This window comes from Phyllobates terribilis, unplaced genomic scaffold (assembly GCF_046119375.1).
Source record: "Phyllobates terribilis strain yellow unplaced genomic scaffold, ASM4611937v1 Scaffold_29__1_contigs__length_15306474, whole genome shotgun sequence".
NCBI lineage: Eukaryota > Metazoa > Chordata > Amphibia > Anura > Dendrobatidae > Phyllobates > Phyllobates terribilis.
The window spans coordinates 5,557,831-5,580,934 of NW_027362789.1; the positions used below are offsets into that span (position 1 = coordinate 5,557,831).

Below are 23,104 nucleotides of genomic sequence, written 5' to 3' on the forward strand. Positions count from 1 at the left end.
TGTATTGGATGGGCATAGGGAACAGGCATTGGTGTAGCGGTTGGAGAGGAATATGATCCTTGCTGTTGCGTTAAGGACAGATTGGAGATGGGAAAGTTTAGAAAGAGGGAGACCGATTAGTAAAGAGTTGCAGTAGTCCAGGCGAGAATGAATAAGAGCTACAGTAAGAGTTTTTGCCGAGTCAAAGGTAAGAAAAGTTCTGAGTCTAGAGATGTTTTTGAGGTGTAGATGACATGAACGAACGAGTGATTTGATGTGAGGAGTGAAGGAAAAATCTGAATCAAATATGACCCCAAGACAGCGGGCATGTTGCTGGGAGTAATGGTAGAGCCACAAACGGAAATAGCAATAAAGGGCATAGGTAGGTTAGTGGAGGGAGGAAATACAAGTAGTTCAGTTTTTGGCAGATTCAGTTTTAGATAGAGGGAGGACATACTGTTAGAGACAGCGGAAAGACAGTCACTGGTCTTTTGTAATAATGCAGGGGTGATATCTGGAGCTGAGGTTTATAATTGGGTGTCATCAGCATAGAGATGGTACTGGAAATCAAATCTGCTGATTGTTTGTCCAATAGGAGCAGTGTATAAGGAGAAAAGAAGGGGGCCTAAGACTGATCCTTGAGGAACACCGACAGTAAGGGGAAGGAGAGAGGAGGAGGAGCCGGCAAAAGATACAGTGAAGGAGCGGTCAGAGAGGTAGGAGAACCAGGAGAGAACAGTGTCGTTGAGGCCAATAGTGAGGAGCATAGTGAGCAGGAGCTGGTGATCCACAGTGTTGAATGCTGCAAAGAGATCCAGGAGAATCAGCAGGGAGTAGTGGCCATTAGATTTAGATGTTAGTAGATCATTAGAGACATTAGGGAGGGCAGTTTCAGTAGAGTCTAAAGAGCGGAAACCAGATTGGTAAGGGTCAAGAAGAGAGTTATCTGAGAGATAGCGGATTAGACGGGAGTGGACCAGGCATTCCAGGAGTTTAGAGATAAAGGGAAGATTGGAAACAGGTCTGTAGTTAGCAGCGCAGTTCTGGTCAAGGGATAGTTTTTTAAGTAATAGATGTATGCTGGCGTGTTTAAAAGAGGAGGGGAAAAATACCAGATGAGAGGGAGAGGTTGAATATTTTAGGTAGGTGAGTGGTGACAGCTGGAGAAAGGGACTGAAGAAGATGTGAGGGAATAGGGTCACTGGTGCAGGTGGTAGGGCGAGAAGATACAAGGAGCCTGGTCACTTCTTCCGTGACTGCATCTTGCTCATTTTCTGACTTTGAACCAATGTTGGAGGGAGGAGCATGCATAACATTTGGGGATTGGGAGAAAATTTCCTATCGGATATGGTCAAATTTTTCTTTGAAATAATTGGCCAGATTTTCAGCGCTGAGGTCGGTGGTCGAGGCCTGTGCTGTTTGATTAAGGAGAGAATGAAAAGTGTCATAGAGGTGTTCATGATTATTGGACAGTAAGATGATGAAGTTGTTAAAGTTGGTTTGTTTGGAGAGGTGAAGGGCGGAGTTATATGTTTTAAGCATAAATTTATAATGGATGAAATCTTCGGCCAGGTTAGATTTTTCAGCACAGCCGTTCAGCGCACCTGGAGCACCGCTAGAGAAAACGTGTTTGCGGCGTGTGCCAGGGTTGTTGCCATGTGTGCCGAGTTGTTCTAAGTGTAGGAGGTGCGGCTTCATCCAGGGCGCATTACAATATTTCGTTATAGTGCTTCAGTGCAGGGTCAGGACATGAGAGGGAGGAGATTGGGGCCAATGATGATTGCAACGTTTTCATAAATGTCTGGATGTTAATGGCGCATATATTTCTATAAGTGTGGAAAGTGGGGGTGTCATGAGTAGGGTTACAGTTCTTGACAGATAATGAAAGAAGGTTGTGGTTAGAGAGCGGAAGAGGAGAGTTAGTAAAGTCATGTACTGAGCATAGCCGGGAGAAGATCAGGTCCAGTGTGTTCCCGTCTTCATGTGTAGGAGAATTAGTAAGTTGTGAAAGGCCGAAGGAGAAGGTTAGCGATAAAAGATGAGCGAAAGATGGGGAAAGGGGATCGCCAATTGGGATGTTAAAGTCCCCCACGATGAGAGTGGGGATGTCACAAGATAGAAAATTTGGAAGCCAAGTGGAAAAGTGATCCAGAAACTGATGGGAGGTGCCCGGAGGGTGATACATACATGCCACTCACAGGGAGAAAGGCCGGTAGAGTCTGACAGTCTGGACCTCAAAAAGAAGGGAAGATAAGGGAGGGGTACTGGGGGGAAAAAGTGCATTTTGTTGAAAGGAGCAGACCAACACCTCCGCCTGATCTGTTGTTAGTTCTCGGGGTATGAGAGAAGTGTAGGCCACCATATGAGAGAGAGCAGCGGCGGTGGTATCCGACTGCTGGATCCAGGTTTCAGTGAGAACAAGAAGGTTGAGGGAATTGAGAGGAAAAAGTCATGGATGTAGGAGAGTTTATTACATGCTGACTGCACATTTCAAAGGGCACAATTGAAAGAGACAGAAGGCATGCAAGGAATATTAATGAGGTTAGCAGGGTTTCTGAATGTAGCAGGGAAAGGGTTCTACTAAGTACTCAAGATGCAGCTCATGAAGGGATGGAATCATTCTTGGATGGCAGGAGTCATTAAACGTGCAATTTTGTGGTGAATTTAGAAAAAACACATGTTATATTAGTTGTGTTGAGCTTTTTATATTGTTCTTGTTTCATTAGTTTATTGCAAACAGCAAAACGTTTGTAAGTTTTGGAAATAAACGGAATTTGGAAAGGAAGTTGAATAATTTTTATTGCAACTATATGTATAATAATTACTTTTATATTTGGCAGCACTTTACAATGCACAGGGCACTTGTACAAATAAGACTTTTCAATAGAATAAGCTTGGTTATTATTCAAGGCAGCTCATAAAATGGTAGAAACAGAATCTAAAAATAAAAAACAGAAAATCCCATTGTATGATTTTTGCATAATTAATTTGCATTTTATTGCATGATATAAGTATTTGATCACCCACCAACCAGAAAGAATTCTGCCGGTTTTTCTTTAAGAAGCCCTCCTACACTGCATTCATAACCTGTATTAATTACACCTACATTTCCCACATTCTGAACATGAAAAAGGCTTCATCCCTGTGTGGGTTCTCTGGCGGATATCAAGATGCGCTTTCCAATTAAAACATTTCCCACATTCTGAACATGAAAAAGGCTTCTTCCCTGAGTGGACTTTCTGGTGGCCATCAAGATACTCTTTCCGAATAAAACATTTGCCACATTCTGAACATGAAAAAGGCTTCTCCCCGGTGTGGGTTCTCTGATGTTTGAGAAGGTTTGATTTGTCTGTAAAACATTTCCCACATTCTGAACATGAAAAAGGCTTCTCCCCTGTGTGGGTTTTCTGGTGGTTATTAAGATGCGCTTTCCGCATAAAACATTTCCCACATTCTGAACATGAATATGGCTTCTCCCCTGTGTGAGTTTTCACATGCTCAATAAGATTTGATCTCTGATAAAAACATTTCCCACATTCTGAACATGAAAAAGGCTTCTCCTTTGTGTGGGTTCTCTGGTGTCGATCAAGATCCGCTTTCCGAATAAAACATTTCCCACATTCTGAACATGAAAAAGGCTTCTCCTCTGTGTGGGTTTTCTGGTGGTTATTAAGATGCGCTTTCCGCATAAAACATTTCCCACATTCTGAACATGAATATGGCTTCTCCCCTGTGTGAGTTTTCACATGCTCAATAAGATTTGATCTCTGATAAAAACATTTCCCACATTCTGAACATGAAAAAGGCTTCTCCTCTGTGTGGGTTCTCTGGTGTCGATCAAGATCCGCTTTCCGAATAAAACATTTCCCACATTCTGAACATGAAAAAGGCTTCTCCCCTGTGTGGGTTTTCTGGTGGTTATCAAGGTGCTCTTTCCGAATAAAACATTTCCCACATTCTGAACATGAAAAAAGCTCCTTCCCTGTGTGGGTTTTCTGGTGGTTATCAAGATACTGTTTCCGAATAAAACATTTCCCACATTCTGAACATGAAAAAGGCTTCTCCCCGGTGTGGGTTCTCTGATGTTTGAGAAGATTTGATTTGTCTGTAAAACATTTCCCACATTCTGAACATGAATATGGCTTCTCCCCTGTGTGAATTCTCTGATGTATAACAAGATCTGATTTATGATTAAAACATTTACAACATTCTGAACATGAATATGGCTTCTCCCCTGTGTGAATTCTCTGATGTATAACAAGATCTGATTTATGATTAAAACGTTTACAACATTCTGAACATGATAATGGCTTCACCCCTGAGTGAGCTCTCCGCTCCTTAGCTCCCTTTCTGTGCTCAACATTCTGTAATAAATCAGAAGATAGGACCACTTGATCATAAAATAGATCTTTTCTGTGAAGGGCTGATGTTATATCTGAAGCAATGGTATACTCTTCATATGTATCTGGTGCGATACCATGATCATCGGCTTTCAAATCTGAGGATATCATATGTCTTTCTGAGTTCATGGTAAAGGCATCTGCCAAGAATAAAACAAACATATTTGTAATAATGTAACTGTATATTTATATTGTTAATGTTATATTTATTAGGATTTCTATATGAAATAGCAAAATTCAGTTATTAACCAACTAAAAGTGTGATGCCAAAATAGATCTCAATCTATCGATAGAGCAAGATACTGATATTAGGACACTACACAGTTTTTCAGCGCAGTTTTCTGATTTCAGTGTTGATCCTTAAATGCACTGTGGTGGAGCAGGGCAGCGAGGTGGAGCAGGGCAGCGCGGTGGAGCAGTATGGTAATGAACGGTGAAGCCCTGCCATTAAACCAGATGTAAGCCTGAATCTATTAATCTATGTGCAATGACAATCTAAAATTATGTCATTCAGTCGAGGCGGAGTAGGAATTTTGTTACACAGGCTGCATCTGCCTTTAGCAGTAGTGGCTGAGTGGCATTTAAATAGTTAGGTACACATCGCTTCACCCCATGTGTTATTATTGCAGCTGTGGGTCTGGTAAAGTCCCCCGTGGCTGCCATGTTGGTCCCCAGTGGCTCCCAATGCGTGGACTGTGTACAGAAGACACTGACTGTATGACTGTATGATGTCAGCCAGGTGCGTTTCATTCTGAAATTCTGCGTTGTTTTAGAGAAATTCATACTTTAATAGACTAGTCGGACAGGCGGGTTCCCGGCGGCTTCTCTCCGCCCGCTGTCTTAGATTGACAGGCCTCTGCCTACGTGATCTATTACTTGTATATAGGGAATTATTTTTGCATAACGAGCTGTGGTTTTTAATGGTGTTTTTTTTGTGTTTTGGTCACTTTTTGATTTTTTGTTTATTATGCAGAATAAGCAAAAGCAGCAATTCAGACATAGTTTCTCATTTTTTTTAAGTCTGTTCATCGTGCTAGATAAATATTGAAATAGTTTTATACATACAAGTTGTTATGGAAATGGTGATCCCAAATATGCCAGGTTTGTTTTTTTTCTTTCAAATTAAGCTATTTTTTATTGGCAGCATTGGGCATTTGGGGATTTTTTTCTTGCATTGTTTAACACTTTTTTTTAGACTTTATTTACAGAATAATATAATTAATTATTGAGATAATACAGTGCAGAACCAGAAAATTTTACCCAGCATTTCAATTTTTGTTCTCAGATTTTTCATTATAAAGTCTTACTGATAACAGGATTATGACCGCACCATGAGCGAGGGGATCTGCCCTTCAAGGATAGGAAACCTACAGGCTTAAAAGGTTGGCACCTCTCCTCCGCATCAGTTGGATTACAGAGCACGATAGGACCTCCATTGGTTGTTGCCAAAACACAAATCTTACCCGCACCACAAATCACAACTAAAACTGTGAACTTCTAACACTAGTGAAAGAAGTGCTCACACACACACACGTGACGGGAGGTATTATAAGGGTGCTGTCATGGGTTCCGAAAAAACACATTATTGGTAAGTAACCAAGACTAACCCGTGACAGAATTATAGAGAAAATTAAGAATTTAGGGAGGGACCACAGCCTGGAGCACCCTTCTTTCAAAGGTGAGGCCACGCCATCAAATGAAGATTGGCTACTTGTGGATGGTGAATTGGTTCCAGAGAGGAGATTTGGAATCTGCGGGAGGACCCACGAGTCAGTGACAGACATTGTCCTCAACAATGAAAAGCCCCTGACATGATGACTCTGTAAGAACACAAGGAGTCTTCTTACTGCCAACTCAACTGCAAGTAATTCCTTCAAGTTTGAGGAAAAAACTCTCTCGTCCCCTTGTCCAAAAGCCCTGGTTTACTACGTCTTCTGGATGAGCCCCCCAATCCCTGTGACTCGCATCCGTGGTGAACAACTGTGTGACTTTATTTACCCAGGGAGCCCACCTGGACAGATTAGTGACATTCAGCCACCAAAGGAGGGACTGCATTGACATTGGGGATAGCGTCAACCTTCATTCCAGGTGTCCTCTAAAGGAAATGTAATTTCTTAACACATCCTACTGCAAGGCTCTAGTATGGAACTGGGCTCACAAGACTGCCGGAATGCCTGAAGTTAGAAACCTAGAAGGGACATAGCGCTTCTAAGGGACAGGATGGGGAATTTCAGGGCCCTTAACATCTGGCCTCGGATCTTTTCTCTTTTATCGCCTGGAAAATGATACTCCTGCACCTCTGAGTCCAGCAGAAGCCCAAAATAGTCCTGTACTTTTAGGGGCTCTATCTTTGACTTTTTAAGGTTCAATAGCCAACCTAAAAACATTCTTAGGTGGATATCACCTCCTGCAACTGACTAATGCAATGCCGGGTCGAATTGCCTACCACCAGAAAATTATACAAATACGGTATAGTCAATACATTCTTCTCCCGGAGATGGGCCATCACCTCTTCTGGGAAGAGTAACTTTATTGCAAATTTTACACATTCCATTTAGAATGAAAGGATTCTCAGGAATTTAATAAAGCCCTTCAAATTTATTATCATCCTGAAAGAGCAGTCTGGTTTCTTGATTAGAAGATTAAAACCCCTTCCCTCTTTCTGACACTGAAACTTCTAATAGGACAGCCTTCTGTACCTGCTGAGACTTCGGCCTCTGGGGCCCGTTGCCCTGCTGACAAAGACCTAGAGGGTATTACCACAAATCTTCCATGCGGGATTTAGCGGAACTCCATTTCTAGACCGGATTTTATCAGGCCGAGAATCCAACTGTTTCCCAATATTTTTTCCCAGGCAGGGAAGAAGGACAAAAGTCTCCCCCCACCTGGGCTGGAAATCACTGACTTTTTGGAATCCTGGGAGGAGGTTCCGAACATGAAGTTGCTACCTTTTCTTCTTTGATCTTTCCATTTGTCTTGATCTGTGGAGGTCTTCCTTCGAGTGAACCTTCTTTTCCGGAAGGATGGCTTGTAGGCTGGGATGGACAAGTTAGGATATCCCTTTTTAGCATCGCCAGCCTTTTCTAAAGCTGGGCCAAACAGGTGTTCCCCCTCACACGGAATGGCACACAGTCTCATTCTAGCCTGGAGTTTCACTGGCCAACATTTTAACCATAAGTGTTTGAAATGGCTGCTGACCTTGCCGCTAAACAAACTTGAATCAGCCGAAGCGAAGATAGAAAAGCTGCAGCCCCATGCATAAGTGGGACAGTGGCCAAGATATTGTGTCTTGACATTGTGTCTTTTAACTGGGTTTCCAGATGATCCAACCAGATGATTAAGGATCTGGCTGTACATGTAGCAGCCATTGTTGGCTCTAGAGCACCAGTCAACATCTCCCATGTACATCTAAGCCGCCTTTGCTATGGCCGCATCCAGTTTTGGGGCTTTGTCCCCGTTTGACAAGGAAGGCTCATCCAAAGGATATCTCCTCTTAATTGATGGGGGAAGGGAGCCTCTCTTTTCAGATCTTTTCAATTCCCTCTAAATTAGGGGGCAGATTTTTTCATTCATAGGAAATGACCTATGCTTTTTTTGGTCCAAGCCTCCAAACATAATGTCCTGAACTGATTTCTCGAGTTTTGACTCGACTATCCCCATTGTGGTCCAAACTGCCTTTATGAGTTTGTCCATCTCATCTATAGGAAAACAAAGAATGCCAGCGTTACCCACTGAGGAGGATTCGTCATCATTATTTGAAACGCTAGACACATGTAACCCCGGGACCACTGGCTAGCCCTTTTTGCTCTTCTTACCTCTATGAACCTCTTCCTGGGAAAGGAATTTAAGGGACTTCCGCCATGATAATTGATCTTAAATCGGTGGCAGAGTTAGTGGTCTCCTCCGCTACTGTCTGCTCTATACAAGACTGGCAAAGTTTTTTTTTGGTTGGAGTCAGGCAATAGATTTCTGCAAAGCGCACACTCCTTGTGCTTAGACTTTGCTGTACACTTCTTTCCCTGGCAATAACTGACAAAAAAGGGAAAGGCTACATCACTGAGTGAACTTTCACAAAGATCACTTACCAGTGTGAGGCAATCAAATAGTACGAGATTTAGAGGGGAACCCACCTCAGCCAAAAGACCATCTCTAGATCCCGAAAACTCGTCTACTTTCCTGAAGCTCCTCTGTCTGGATTCGCCACTGCCTGCAGACCTCTGTCTCTCACAGACACTGCCACCAGAACTAATGCTATGGGGTCGACGCTGTTCCGCCTGCTTCTGGGGCTTCTTATCAGGCTGCTGCTGCTCAGTGATATCCATTATTCTGGAGGGAACAATGAGTAAGGAAGCACTGATCCATGCTCCTGCCGTCATTTAGATGCCGGAGAAACGCTATTCCCCACCTCTCCAGGCCCTTCCGGAACCCCCGGTTCCCACACACTTCCGGTCAAGCGGCTCACGCTTCATCCAGGCATGCCCCAGTTGCGCAATCTGGGCATGCCCCGGCCGCTGCTAACAAGCTGTTCAGGCGCATCCTGTCATCGAACACGCCTTCTTCGCATCAGAGAGGTGCGCCTTCAGACCGGAAAACGCCAACTGGCGTGAATTCCAAGGAAGCACTGCACATGCTGCTGCCCTGTATCTCGCTTCCAGGCGCGTGCCAACACCCGATGAGCCACGCTATCCTCGCCCAGGATGCTGCTCACCTGCGCCCGCACACAACCGTGAAAGTCCTCCTGGACCCACTGCAGCGCTTCTAGGGACCCTGCACTGGCCGAGGCAGGGAAAATACCGCTGCCTGAACCGTCCGTCTGGGCCTGGGAAAATGATCTTCCGGTACAAAGGTTCACTCATCAAGGACAGGAAAACAACTGATCTGTGTCGGAGAGGTGCTGCCCTTTTAAGCCTGTGGGTATCCTGTCCTTGAAGGACGAATCCCCTCTCTCGTGGTGCTGTCATGGGTGATCGATAAAATTCATTTTATATAATTCATCAATTATATTTTATTTTACATAATGCATCTGTGGCGCCCCTGCGGGTTCAGTCGCCACAGAGGTACTGCATCTCACCCAGAGGTGTGGTATCTCACGCTCAGGTAAGGAAGGAGTACTGCTCGGGACCCCAACACCTGCATCCAACACTACACTACTCCAGATCGGCAGGAGGGGCAAGATGCGTCGCTTCCTGCTGAGCCCTGTCCCTGGCTGGAGGGGGGGGGGGGACCAAAGTAAGGGGGAACCATGTAGTGGGTGTGGGTGGAGGAAGAAGTTCAGGGGAGGACTTGTTATGGATAGTATATAGAGAGAAGCCATCTTGAAGAGATCAGGTCAGTCAGAGGAGGCCAGTGAGAGGAGCAGGAGCTCTGCTCTGGAGAAGGGCCTAGCCAGAGAGGCCCAAGGCTGGAGAGACAGAGAGAGAGGAGCAGGAAATGCTCCAGGAATGTGGAAGGGACCCCAGGGGTACGGGTAGTACTGGAGGCCACCGTACGCCCGAATCTGCCAGGAGGTGGAGGGGTCAGGTCGCACAGAGGGGACCGGTCCCTAAACTAGCAGAGTTCTTTAAGCCTCAACTAGGAAACCGGAGGCTGCAGTATTTCAGGTACTGTAGCCACGAGCCACATCTAATCACCAGAAAGGTGGCCATAGAGGACGCAGGGGACAGAGAAGACGTCGCCCGGCAAGGTCTGCGGGCACTGGCCTGAGACACTGGGTGTGAGGTGCAGGTAGACAGCCAGAAGGAACACACAGAAGGGGGTCCCGTTATGTACTCTGGAGAGACCTGGGAGTTTGCTGTACCCCTCTTTGAGTAAGCACAGAACGCTGTGGGAATTTACTCTAGTACTGGTAACTGGAAGTCTAAGAAACCGTGAGTAAACCCTGAGGACTGCACCTTAGTCTCTCTGTGATCATTATCTGCGCTATCCTCTGCACTACACCATAGCAGCTACATCTACACTGCCCTGGAGCTAAGCTCTACCTGTGGAGAGCTGAACCAACTCTGCTGCATTACCAACACCTCCAGAGGACCTGCTCCGCACCGGCGGCTCCCTTTAGCCACATACCACAGGTGGCGTCACGAACTGTACCTAAGAATTATAAATCCCCTGTAAATAAATATTCCCCTTTTGATTGGCCGCCCTGGGTCACCGCCACTGTGACATCAACCCTAGCAACGACCGCCCCGGCACCGTGTACCCCACGGCCCAGGGGGCGCGTCACATCTAGTAGTGCGGGCCTAGGTAACATAGGAGGCAGGTCAGTGAAGGCACAGTGAGCTGTCATAAGAGCATACAGATGAATATGTAAGCAGCGCACCAGATAGAGCGCCCCCACAGGCCGCCCCAAAGCATAGCATTATCTCCAAACTGAAAGTAAAGATTACACAAGAACCACAAGATTTCATCAACCAAGGTATCATATTAACCAGTATAATGTGACCCACCAGACAGTGTATGTAGTTTACTGAGCACAATCCTGCTGACAGGTGCGCTTTAAGTTTACCAACTCATTCCAGATATTTTTGACCAGCAGCACTTGCCACAAGAACAGTATCCATGTCGGTGTAACATAAAAGTCATTTAAGTGGCAGTATTCTTTAACCCCTTTACCCCCAAAGGCTGTTTGCACGTTAATGACGGGCAAATTTTTACAGTTCTGACCAGTGTCACTTTATGAGGTAATAACTCTGGGACTCTTCAACGGATCCCACTGATTCCATGACTGTTTTTTCAGGACATATTGTGCTTCATGATAGTGGCAACATTTATTCAATATGACTTGCGTTTATTTGTGAAAAAAAATCTGAAAATTTGTCAGAAAATGTAGAAAATTTCGCAATTTTCTAAATTTGAATTTTCATGCCCTTAAATCAGAGAATTATGTTACACAAAATAGTTAATAAACAACATTTCCCACATGTGTACTTTACATCAGCACAATTTTGGAACCAAATTTTTTTTTTGCTAGGAATTTATAAGGGTTAATAGTTGACCAGCGATTTCTCATTTTTCCAACAAAATTTACAAAACCATTTTTTTTTTAGGGGCCTTTATGACAGAAAATACCTAAAAGTGACACTATTCTAAAAACTGCACCCCTCAAGGTGCTCAAAACCACATTCAAAAAGTTTATTAACCCTTCAGGTGCTTCACAGGAATTTTTGGAACGTGGAAGGAAAAAATGAACATTTAACTTTTTTTCACAAAAATGTTAATTTTGACCGAAATTTATTTATTTTCGCAAGGGTGACTGGAAAAAATTGACCGCAAAACTTGTTGTGCAATTATTTCTGAGCACGCCGATACCACATATGTGGGGGAAAACCACTGTTTGGGTGCACGACAGGGCTCAGAAGGGAAGATGCGCCATTTGACTTCTTGAATGTAAAATTTGCTTAAATAATTAGCAGATGCCATGTCGCGTTTGGAGAGTCCCTGAAGTGCAGAAACAGTGGAAACTGCCCACAATGGACCCCATTTTGGAAACTAGACCCCTCAAGGAACTTCTCTAGATGTGTGGTGAGCACCCTGAACCCCCAGGTGCTTCACAGAAGTTTATAACGTAGAGCAATGAAAATTAAAAAAAATTAACTTTTTACACAAAAATTATCTTTTAGCCCCAATTTTTTTATTTTCACAGGGGTAAGAGGAGAAAATTGACCCCAAAAACTGTTGTGCAATTTCTTCTGAGTACGCAGATACCCCATATATGGGGAAAATACACTGGGCGCACGGCAGGGTTCAGAAGGAGAGGATCACTGTGTGACTTTTTGAACTCAAAATTGGCTGGAATCAAGAGAGGACGCCATGTAGCGTTTGGGGAGCCCCTGATGCGCCTATATAGTGGAAACTCCCCAAGTGACCCCATTTTGAAAACTAGACCCCTTAAGGATTTTATCAAGGGGTATGGTGAACATTTTGAACCCAGAGGTACGACACAGAATTTGATAATATTAGGTCATCATATTGAATAAGTTGTCATTAGTCTTGAGTGCAAGTGCTCGCTACTTGAGTTTGCATCGCATGTTTTACGGTTGTTAAGAAATCCAAAAAAAAACATGTGGGGATCGCTCGTGCATGGCAGGCAATCCCCGCAAAGTTTTTTTTGCCGCGAAGCATATGGGGCAGAAACTCGAGCATGTCACTAGAGCACCCGCGATACTCGGTGTATACCTGAACACCCGATGCAAACTCAAGTAGCGAGCACTTGTGCTCAACACTAGTCATCATTTTTTTCTTTACTTTTAAAAAAATCATAATCCCAACACAACACTAACCCCAACCCTAACACAACCCTAACCCTAACACAACCCTAAGCCTAGCACAGTCCTAGCACAACCCTAACCCTAGCACAACCCTAACCATAACACAAACCTAACCCTAGCACAACCCTAACCCTAGCACAACCCTAACCCTAGCACAACCCTAACCCTAGCACAACCCTAACCCTAGCACAACCCTAACCCTAGCACAACTCCAACTCTAACACAAACCTAACCCAACCCTAACCCTAACCCAACCCTAACCCTAACCCAACCCTAACCCTAACCCAACCCTAACCCAAACCTAACCCTAACCCAAACCTAACCCTAACCCAAACCTAACCCTAACCCTAACCCTAACACAACCCTAACCCTAACCCTAACACAACCCTAACTCTAGAGTTTATTTTTTACACCGTTCCTTGTGCAGTATAAGTGATTAGACAACTTTATTCTTCAGGTCGGTGCGATTACAGCGATACCAGATTCATATCGGGTTTCTATATTAGGCAGCTGTCACACCCTAAAGGGCAGAAAAATAATTTTTCAATATTTCGGCTGAAGAGTCATGTAATGGCTTGTTTTTTTGCGGCACAAGTTGACGCTTTTCTTGGTTCCGTTTTCGAGCATGTGACATTTTTTGATCGCTTTCTATTCTGATTTTTGGGAGGCAGAATAAACAAAAACCAACAATTCAGGAATTACTTTTTGTTTTTTGCTTTTTTTTAAGCCAATCCGCGTGTGGTAAAATTTATTCTTCAGGTCAGTACATTTACAGCGGTACCACATTTATATTGTTTTTTATGGTTTGGGGCTTTTATACAATAAAAACTATTTTATAGAAAAAAATATTTTTTTGTATCGCTTTATTCTGAGGGCTATAACTTTTATTTTCGGCTGATGGGAGCTGTATGGTGGCTTGGTTTTTGCAAGACAAGAAGACGTTTTCAGCGGTACTATTTTTAATAACATTCGTCTTTTTGATCGTGTTTTATTTCTTTTTTGTTTGGCAGTATGATGATAAAGCATAATTTTTTTCTTCGTTTTTTATTTTTTTACCATGTTCACTAAAGGGGTTAACTAGTGGGACAGTTTTATAGGTCAGGTCGTTCCGGATGTGGCGATACCAAAATGGTTTTCTTTTTTTTATAATAATATTTATTTATGGGTACAGTATATTTCTATTTTTTCATTATTTTTCTTTTTTTTTAAATATTTTTGCAATTTTTATTTTAATATTCCCAACTTGCTGGCACTTTAATTACTTTTACACTTTGTCCCACTATGGGACTTTCACTTTTTGCAGCCTGATCACTTGCATAGCATAGAGATGCAGGAGCATCTCTGTGCTATGCAGGCTGTCAGTCCTGCACTGGCACAAGTTAGTCAGAACATGCACTGAGAACGATCTAAACTAACTTGCTGATGCCAGGTCACCATGGCAACTACCGGACCCAGCAGGCACAGCGCGGGATCCCGGATACAAGGCAAGAGGGGTTACCTCCCCTTGCTCCCAGAATGCAGCAAACGACTTTAATCGCAGCATTTTGGGGGTTAATGTGCCACTGTGGGACCGCTCCTGGCACATATTACCGGGTGTTAGCCATAAGTTCCAGGGCACAGGGACGTACTATTACTGGCATTGTCATTAAGGGGTTAATAAACAATTAATATAAAGATTACAAATCCGGACAGGACACAGATTATTACATGTAATACATTTTTTTTTAATCTGTGACTTCTCTGTATTTAGTGGTCACTACTCACCTGGGTAGTCATATGTAGGAATCTCCTCTTTACACCGCTCATCACCCGTCACATATGTCTCTGTAGTATTAATATGGGGCAGATCTTCACCCTGAAAGAAATATGGTCACAGAAATAAGGAGAAGTCACATCTATGATTAGCTCTAATCCTGCCATCTCCACCGTTCTCATTACACAAGTATAAAACATATAATACTGGTGGATAAAACAAGACTGAGCACAAGACCTTCACAGCCGTCTACACATCATAGGGGAGATCTCATGACTCCTTCTCTCCATCTACCTGATGATCCTGAGGAACATTGGGGTCTTCTTGTTTACGGTCCTGTGGAAGAAGAGGATGGGGACATCTCTCTGGTGTTGTTCTCTTACTGGATAGATCTGGAGGAAACACATACAGGGACTGAATTCATTACATACAGATAATTATAGTACGTGTGTATTTAGTCCTGTCTATTACCTGGTGATGTGAGGGGCTGGGGAACCTCCATCATGACGTCCTTGTACAGATCTTTGTGTCCTTCTAAATACTCCCACTCCTCCATGGAGAAATAGACGGCGACATCCTGACACCTTATAGGAACCTGACACATACAATGATAGCGTCATCCCCCAGATCCCTTCATAGGGTTACTGTATAATGTCCCAGCATTCCCAGCAGTGTCACCTCTCCAGTCAGCAGCTCAATCATCTTGTAGGCGAGTTCTAGGATCTTTTGGTCATTGATGTCCTCATGTATCAGGGGGTGAGATGGAAGCCATGTGATTGGGCTCTGGGGTCTTCCCCATCCCTCAGACACAGGGTCCTGACAGCGCTCATTAGAGGTCTTCTTCACTACTGTGTAATCCTGGTTATGGAGAGACACATTAATAAATCTCACTCCAGACATTTCCAGAGTCCTCACCTCTCCAGTTCTGTCCATCTGTTATTCCCATAGATAAGAATGATGTAATGTGACGTCATCAGAATCTCTCACCTCTCCAGTAAGCCGGAAGAGGATCTCTAGGGTGAGGTGTAATATCCTCTCCGCCATCTTGTCTCTATCCATATCCATCTTTGATGGATAAATCAGGAAAATTCTCTTATATAGAAGATCTTCACTGAGAGGATCTGATATTGTAGAGACCTGAATGAGAAGAAGATGAGAAGATGTAACGTCATCAATAATTTTATGTAATAATACAATTACTGATTCCGGTATAAAGCAGTAATCTGTGGATCTGATCCGGGATGATGCCGGAAGAAGAAGTGGATTTTTATGGCGGCCGTTAATGAGCTTCGCTCTGAGGACCAGAGGAGGTTCGGCCTGAACGCTGCACTTGTGGTGTGAACACGGACATAGTAGATTATTTAGGGATATTTTCTTGTTCTTCCCTCCGGTGATTTGTGGACTAAACTCGCTCATTCAAGAGAACAGGTCCAGGAAAAAGAACGGACTGTCCACGGACCATATCTGAGCCGGTGTCGGAGCAGAGCGGTGACGACTGCTCCTGCCGGTGACTCTGAGGCTCCTGATGAGTCACGTAGACGGAGCAGCGGCTTCTCAATGGCTCTGCTTTCTTGATGGGACGTGACTGACGACATCACACTGATTGTCAGCTGCCTCCCTGTGAGCAGCCAGCTGTCAATCAGAGGGATGATTTATTTCACCATGCAAGAAAAACAGACACAAAATAGACACACAGTGTGAATAATGGCAAATCCTGATGGGGAGTAATGGAGACGGCGCATACCTCCACCTGCAGAGCCGCCACCACATATATGGCTGCTCTGTGCGCACAGGAGCTGTGATGAGGTCACAGGAGGGGGAGGAGTCAGGGGTCACATGATCAGGGGCCTCAGTGGATGCAGGACTCTGCTGTGCTGGTTGTCATGGTGCTGGATGAGCTGAAGTTTATGTGTGGGGTCAGGAGTAGAGATGAGCGGTGTTCGACTCGAACTGTTCGCCAATCTCAAATTCGAGCTGTTTTGGGCGGTGTTCGAGTCGTTCGACGAACGCAAACGATTTGCAAAAAAAATCGGCTGTTCGAGGTTATGTTCGATAACTGTTCGTGCACCAAAAGCGTGTCCTGCATGTCTGGTGCATGAGGTGAGCTGAGTTCATTGGACAGCTCATCTTTATGCCGTCACAGCGAGACACTGAGGAGCGCAAGCATGCCTGCGCTTCTCAGTGTCTGCGGCATGGCAAGCTGGATGGCAGCTTTTCGGCTGCGATCGAGCCTGTCATGTGAATGTAGCAGAGCTGAAGCCGTCGTGGGAACCATGGAAAGGTAAGGATGATATTGCTTTATTATTTTACTTTTATTGCAGAAGACATTGGCTTCAGCTGGAATGGGCGTGATGGTAAGTATGGTTTAATTTAGAACAATAAAGAATTGTGTGTTTATTTCAATTAAAGGACTTTATTCTGGGTGTTTGTGGCTTTTTTTAACTTTGACTATGGGGTTAGTAATGGGGGTGTCTTATAGACGCCTCTCCATTACTAACCTGGGCTTGATGTCAGCTGGCATTATAAGCTGACATCAACCCCAACCCTATTACCCCACTGCCACCGCTACACGGCAGTGGGAAGAGCGAGGCTAAGGGCCAGAATTAAGATGTGCCAAATTTGGGGTGGCTGACGGCTGGTGTTTCTAGCCTGGGAGGGGGCCAATATTCATGGCACCCTTCCTGGGCTATTAATATCAGCCCCCAGCATTTTTTTGGGGGTCCCCCATTTTAATAGCTAGTAAAGGCTAGGTATTCAGCTGGGAGCTGATATTAGTAGCCTGGGAAGCTCCGTGGGTATTACCCCCTTCCCAGGCTTCAAAAATCGGCCCCAGCCGTCTGCTTAACCTCCGCTAGAGACTAAAATTACGGGGAACCCCACGCCAATTTTTTTTTTAATAAATCCTTTATTTTAACACTAAATGACAAGTACAGTAATCAACACTATCACTGTACTTCTTCTATATGTGACTGACATGTTTCTATCTATCTAATCTATGTGTGATGCTCTATTCTTTCTGTTCTAAATTGTCGGGTACAGATGCTGAATTGCCGGCCGGCTTTTTTAAAGAGACGGTGCACGAAAACACTATTATTTTTTTTAATAAATCCTTTAACACTAAATGACAAGTACAGTAACCAACACTGTCACTGTACTTCTTATATATATGACTGACATGTTTCTATCTATCTAATCTATGTGTGATGCTCTATTCCTTCTTGTCTAAATTGTTGGGTACCGGTGTATGCCGCTGCTGAATTGCCGGCCGGCTTTTTTAAAGAGAGTGTCTTCTGAGCAGTTTGTCAGCTTTTGAACACCTTTGAAGGTGTTTTCTATGTGTTTTTGTTTGCCTGCCATTGGTTTTAACGGTGTTCGACGAACAGTTCCACGAACATCCCGGTGTTCGACAAACCGAACCGAACCCGAACACTACGGGGGTGGCTCAACACTAGTCAGAAGGGGTTTACAGTGTGGATGTAGCCGAGCCGCGCGTGCGCGAGGGGCGCGGAGCCGAGCCGCGCGTGCGCGAGGGGCGCGGAGCCGAGCCGCGCGTGCGCGAGGTGTAAAAAAAAAACAAGCAATGTGAACTGAGGTCTAAGATGATACACATGCAAGAAATAGGAGCATCTTCACACTACCAAAAAGAAGCAAAACATACAAAAGACAAAAATTATATCTTATACCCTACCATCATTATATATAAATGTAAAGCAAAGTTGCATATTAAATATAGGGTACTTAGTGAACTATTTTTGATCAAAAAAAGTATACAAGCCGTCCCACCAGCGACAAGGTGACCCTAAATTGGGACGGTACCTACACTGTCTATATTAAAAACCTTACTGTATATCAAAGTTGAAGTAATGCACATAAAAGGGTAGACAAATAGGACCGGGTCCCAACCTCAGACCACCTAGGTGAGGTGTGCGGAGCGGAGCCGCGCGTGTACGAGGTGTGCGGAGCGGAGCCGCGCGTGTACAAGGTGTGCGGAGCGGAGCCGCGCGTGTACAAGGTGTGCGGAGCGGAGCCGCGCGTGTACGAGGTGTGCGGAGCGGAGCCGCGCGTGTACGAGGTGTGCGGAGCGGAGCCGCGCGTGTACGAGGTGTGCGGAGCGGAGCCGCGCGTGTACGAGGTGTGCGGAGCGGAGCCGCGCGTGTACGAGGTGTGCGGAGCGGAGCCGCGCGTGTACGAGGTGTGCGGAGCGGAGCCGCGCGTGTACGAGGTGTGCGGAGCGGAGCCGCGCGTGTACGAGGTGTGCGGAGCGGAGCCGCGCGTGTACGAGGTGTGCGGAGCGGAGCCGCGCGTGTACGAGGTGTGCGGAGCGGAGCCGCGCGTGTACGAGGTGTGCGGAGCGGAGCCGCGCGTGTACGAGGTGTGCGGAGCGGAGCCGCGCGTGTACGAGGTGTGCGGAGCGGAGCCGCGCGTGTACGAGGTGTGCGGAGCGGAGCCGCGCGTGTACGAGGTGTGCGGAGCGGAGCCGCGCGTGTACGAGGTGTGCGGAGCGGAGCCGCGCGTGTACGAGGTGTGCGGAGCGGAGCCGCCTGGGACGTCTCCTGGGACTTGAGCCCCTGCACAGCCGCAGTCGTTGCTCAGAGGCAGCAGCTCTACCCAGGAGCCGCAGCTCACAATGTTACACATAGGAGGTTTTGATAATCCTGACCCCAATATCAGGCAGCGACTCCTGGAGCAGAGAATACAAGTACATTGGATACAGCAGTGGATTTCTTAGTACTTGTATTCTGAAGTGAAAAAAGTCATATTACTGTTCATATAAAACTAAGATATTTATTATAAACAATTACAAAAGTATAATTTTGTTTTGTGGGGGCCTCCCCCAGGTCTCACACCCACAACCCTCAACATCCCAGGCAATAACTTTATTAAGAATCAAAGCTTTTCTGTACTATAAAAAGCTATTAAAAACGCGGCTTCACATCTGCACCAAAACGCATCAAATAAGGGGGAAAAGGCCTAAAAAGATGCAGCAATAATTAGAGAAGATTGTTACTGCATATACAATAACTAAAAGAAAGGAGATTTAAGCAAAAAATGACAAAACACTTTATTAAACATGTAAGGACAAATTACATAAAAAAGGGACAACCCGGCACCAAAGCTGGGTAGCATGTATATATATTAATATTATAGAGTAGATGCCACAATGGAAAAAGTGCAACAGTGCTTGTTCCCAAATGGGATTGGTCTTAAGTGCTGCACACAACAGTCTAACCCCGTATATAATTCATTGTCTATGCAAAATGGTATATACCACCCACTCTGCACAATGTCGGTGCTGTACATTATGGTGACTGTCGGGGGCGCTCTTTTACGCCTCTCCCCAGAGCTCCCCCCACTCTGCACAATGTCGGTGCTGTACATTATGGTGACTGTCGGGGGCGCTCTTTGACGCCTCTCCACATTCTAGGAAACTGAACAATCAGCGATGAGGGGAATCTATAATATAACGCTGCAAGACTCTCTCTGTCTGAAGCCTCTATAGACTGGGCAAGCGCGATGCACAGTCTGGCTCCAGACAGAAGAACGCATGGAGCCGTTACAGGTAAGAGAAGTGTATGGTGCCAGAGATCGGGGTATGCGTAGACACTGAACGCATACCCCGATCTCCGGTGCCATACTTACCTGACGGGGAGGAGTGTTGCCGCGGTGCCTCTCTTCTCGCCGGAGACCGGGGGCGGAGTGAAGGCGTCGGAATCGGCACGTAGCGCTATCCGGCGCCATTTTACTGAAGACACATTTGCAGTGTGTCTTCAGCAAAATGGCGCCGGACAGCGCAGTATGGGCACATACTACTCCGGCGCCACATACCTCCCCCGGCAGAACAGGACGCAGCAGCGCTGGAGCACAGAGAAGAAAGGTGAATATAAGTGTTTATTTTTTTGTATGTGTGCAGAGTGAAAGGGATGAGGGAGCCACACATACCACGATTGGGGAATGGGGGGGGCCACACATACCACGATTGGGGAATGGGGGGGGCCACACATACCACGATTGGGGAATGGGGGGGGCCACACATACCACGATTGGGGAATGGGGGGGGCCACACATACCACGATTGGGGAATGGGGGGGGCCACACATACCACGATTGGGGAATGGGGGGGGCCACACATACCACGATTGGGGAATGGGGGGGGCCACACATACCACGATTGGGGAATGGGGGGGGGGCCACACATACCACGATTGGGGAATGGGGGGGGCCACACATACCACGATTGGGGAATGGGGGGGGGGCCACACATACCACGATTGGGGAATGGGGGGGGGGGCCACACATACCACGATTGGGGAATGGGGGGGGGGCCACACATACCACGATTGGGGAATGGGGGGGGGCCACACATACCACGATTGGGGAATGGGGGGGGCCACACATACCACGATTGGGGAATGGGGGGGGGCCACACATACCACGATTGGGGAATGGGGGGGCCACACATACCACGATTGGGGAATGGGGGGGGGCCACACATACCACGATTGGGGAATGGGGGGGGGCCACACATACCACGATTGGGGAATGGGGGGGGGCCACACATACCACGATTGGGGAATGGGGGGGCCACACATACCACGATTGGGGAATGGGGGGGGCCACACATACCACGATTGGGGAATGGGGGGGGCCACACATACCACGATTGGGGAATGGGGGGGGCCACACATACCACGATTGGGGAATGGGGGGGGCCACACATACCACGATTGGGGAATGGGGGGGGCCACACATACCACGATTGGGGAATGGGGGGGGCCACACATACCACGATTGGGGAATGGGGGGGGCCACACATACCACGATTGGGGAATGGGGGGGGCCACACATACCACGATTGGGGAATGGGGGGGGCCACACATACCACGATTGGGGAATGGGGGGGGCCACACATACCAGGATTGGGGAATGGGGGGGGCCACACATACCAGGATTGGGGAATGGGGGGGGCCACACATACCAGGATTGGGGAATGGGGGGGGCCACACATACCAGGATTGGGGAATGGGGGGGGCCACACATACCAGGATTGGGGAATGGGGGGGGCCACACATACCAGGATTGGGGAATGGGGGGGGCCACACATACCAGGATTGGGGAATGGGGGGGGCCACACATACCAGGATTGGGGAATGGGGGGGGCCACACATACCAGGATTGGGGAATGGGGGGGCCACACATACCAGGATTGGGGAATGGGGGGGGCCACACATACCAGGATTCCAGGATTGGGGAATGGGGGGGGCCACACATACCAGGATTGGGGAATGGGGGGGGCCACACATACCAAGATTGGGGAATGGGGGGGCCACACATACCAGGATGGGGGGGATTAGGGGTACCACGCATACCAGGATGGGGGGGATTAGGGGTACCACGCATACCAGGATGGGGGGGAATTAGGGGTACCACGCATACCAGGATGGGGGGGAATTAGGGGTACCACGCATACCAGGATGGGGGGGAATTAGGGGTACCACGCATACCAGGATGGGGGGGATGAGGGGTACCACGCATACCAGGATGGGGGGATGAGGGGTACCACGCATACCAGGATGGGGGGATGAGGGGTACCATGCATACCAGGATGGGGGGGATGAGGGGTACCACGCATACCAGGATGGGGGGATGAGGGGTACCACGCATACCAGGATGGGGGGATGAGGGGTACCATGCATACCAGGATGGGGGGATGAGGGGTACCATGCATACCAGGATGGGGGGGATGAGGGGTACCATGCATACCAGGATGGGGGGATGAGGGGTACCATGCATACCAGGATGGGGGGATGAGGGGTACCATGCATACCAGGATGGGGGGATGACGGGTACCATGCATACCAGGATGGGGGGATGAGGGGTACCATGCATACCAGGATGGGGGGGATGAGGGGTACCATGCATACCGGGATTGGAGGATGAGGGGTGCCATGTATACCGGGATTGGGGATGAGGGGGGGCCATGCATACCAGGATGGGGGGGATGAGGGGTACCATGCATACCAGGATTGGAGGATGAGGGGTGCCATGTATACCGGGATTGGGGATGAGGGGGGGCCATGCATACCAGGATGGGGGGGATGAGGGGTACCATGCATACCAGGATGGGGGGATGAGGGGGTCATGCATACCAGGATGGGGGGATGAGGGGCACCATGCATACCAGGATTAGGGATGAGAGGTGCCACACATACCAGGATTAGGGATGAGGGGGCTATGCATACCAGGATATGATGGTGGGGACAGGATTAGGGCAGCACAAATACCAGGATGGGGGCCCATATACCAATAAAAATGCTCGCCACCCGGGTAGAACGGGCTCAATAGCCAGTATATGATATTACATAAAGCCACAATAATAATAATATAAGATTAATCAGGAAAAAGAGAATTTTACCGAAATCCATAGAATACATAAAGTGTAATAAATCCTGTGTGACCGGTGATGCGGCTGCAGGAAACACCTGAGACTTTCCAGATAAAGCAGAAGAGGCGGCTACACAGCAGAGTGTATGAGGAGCCGGGAGCAGCGCCGTCTAGTGGTGGCAGTGCGGAACTGTCTACAGCGGAGGAGACAATGAAGAGCACACAGAGCAACTGCGAGCTCCACACAAGTCGGCTCCAGACATCGAGCGCCGCTTCCTGTCAACTGTGGAGGGAGGCCCCGCCCTGTCCGGTGACATCACCTCGTC

General features: G+C 46.9%; 1 protein-coding gene across 1 annotated transcript; it reads right to left on the minus strand.

Moving 5' to 3' along the window:
• Positions 1-1,636: 1,636 nt before the first annotated feature.
• Positions 1,637-23,077, minus strand: LOC141178596 (uncharacterized). The gene is made up of 7 exons (XM_073660478.1): positions 22,810-23,077; positions 15,384-15,533; positions 15,075-15,254; positions 14,868-14,991; positions 14,691-14,788; positions 14,408-14,498; positions 1,637-4,519 (listed from the first exon to the last, which is right to left on the minus strand). The coding sequence occupies exons 2-7, from the start codon at positions 15,459-15,461 to the stop codon at positions 3,072-3,074; spliced, it is 2,019 nt and encodes a 672-aa protein (XP_073516579.1). The 5' UTR covers positions 15,462-15,533; positions 22,810-23,077; the 3' UTR covers positions 1,637-3,071.
• Between the last annotated feature and the right edge of the window lie 27 nt (positions 23,078-23,104).

Excerpts from the sequence above, each read along its gene's own strand:
- LOC141178596 (XM_073660478.1), bottom strand. The coding sequence starts at position 15,461 with ATGGATATGGATAGAGACAAGATGGCGGAGAGGATATTACACCTCACC. Across the intron at positions 14,499-14,690 it reads ATGTTCCTCAGGATCATCAG|GGTGAAGATCTGCCCCATAT; the intron begins GTAGATGGAGAG and ends TATTTCTTTCAG. Across the intron at positions 4,520-14,407 it reads TCCTACATATGACTACCCAG|ATGCCTTTACCATGAACTCA; the intron begins GTGAGTAGTGAC and ends TATTCTTGGCAG.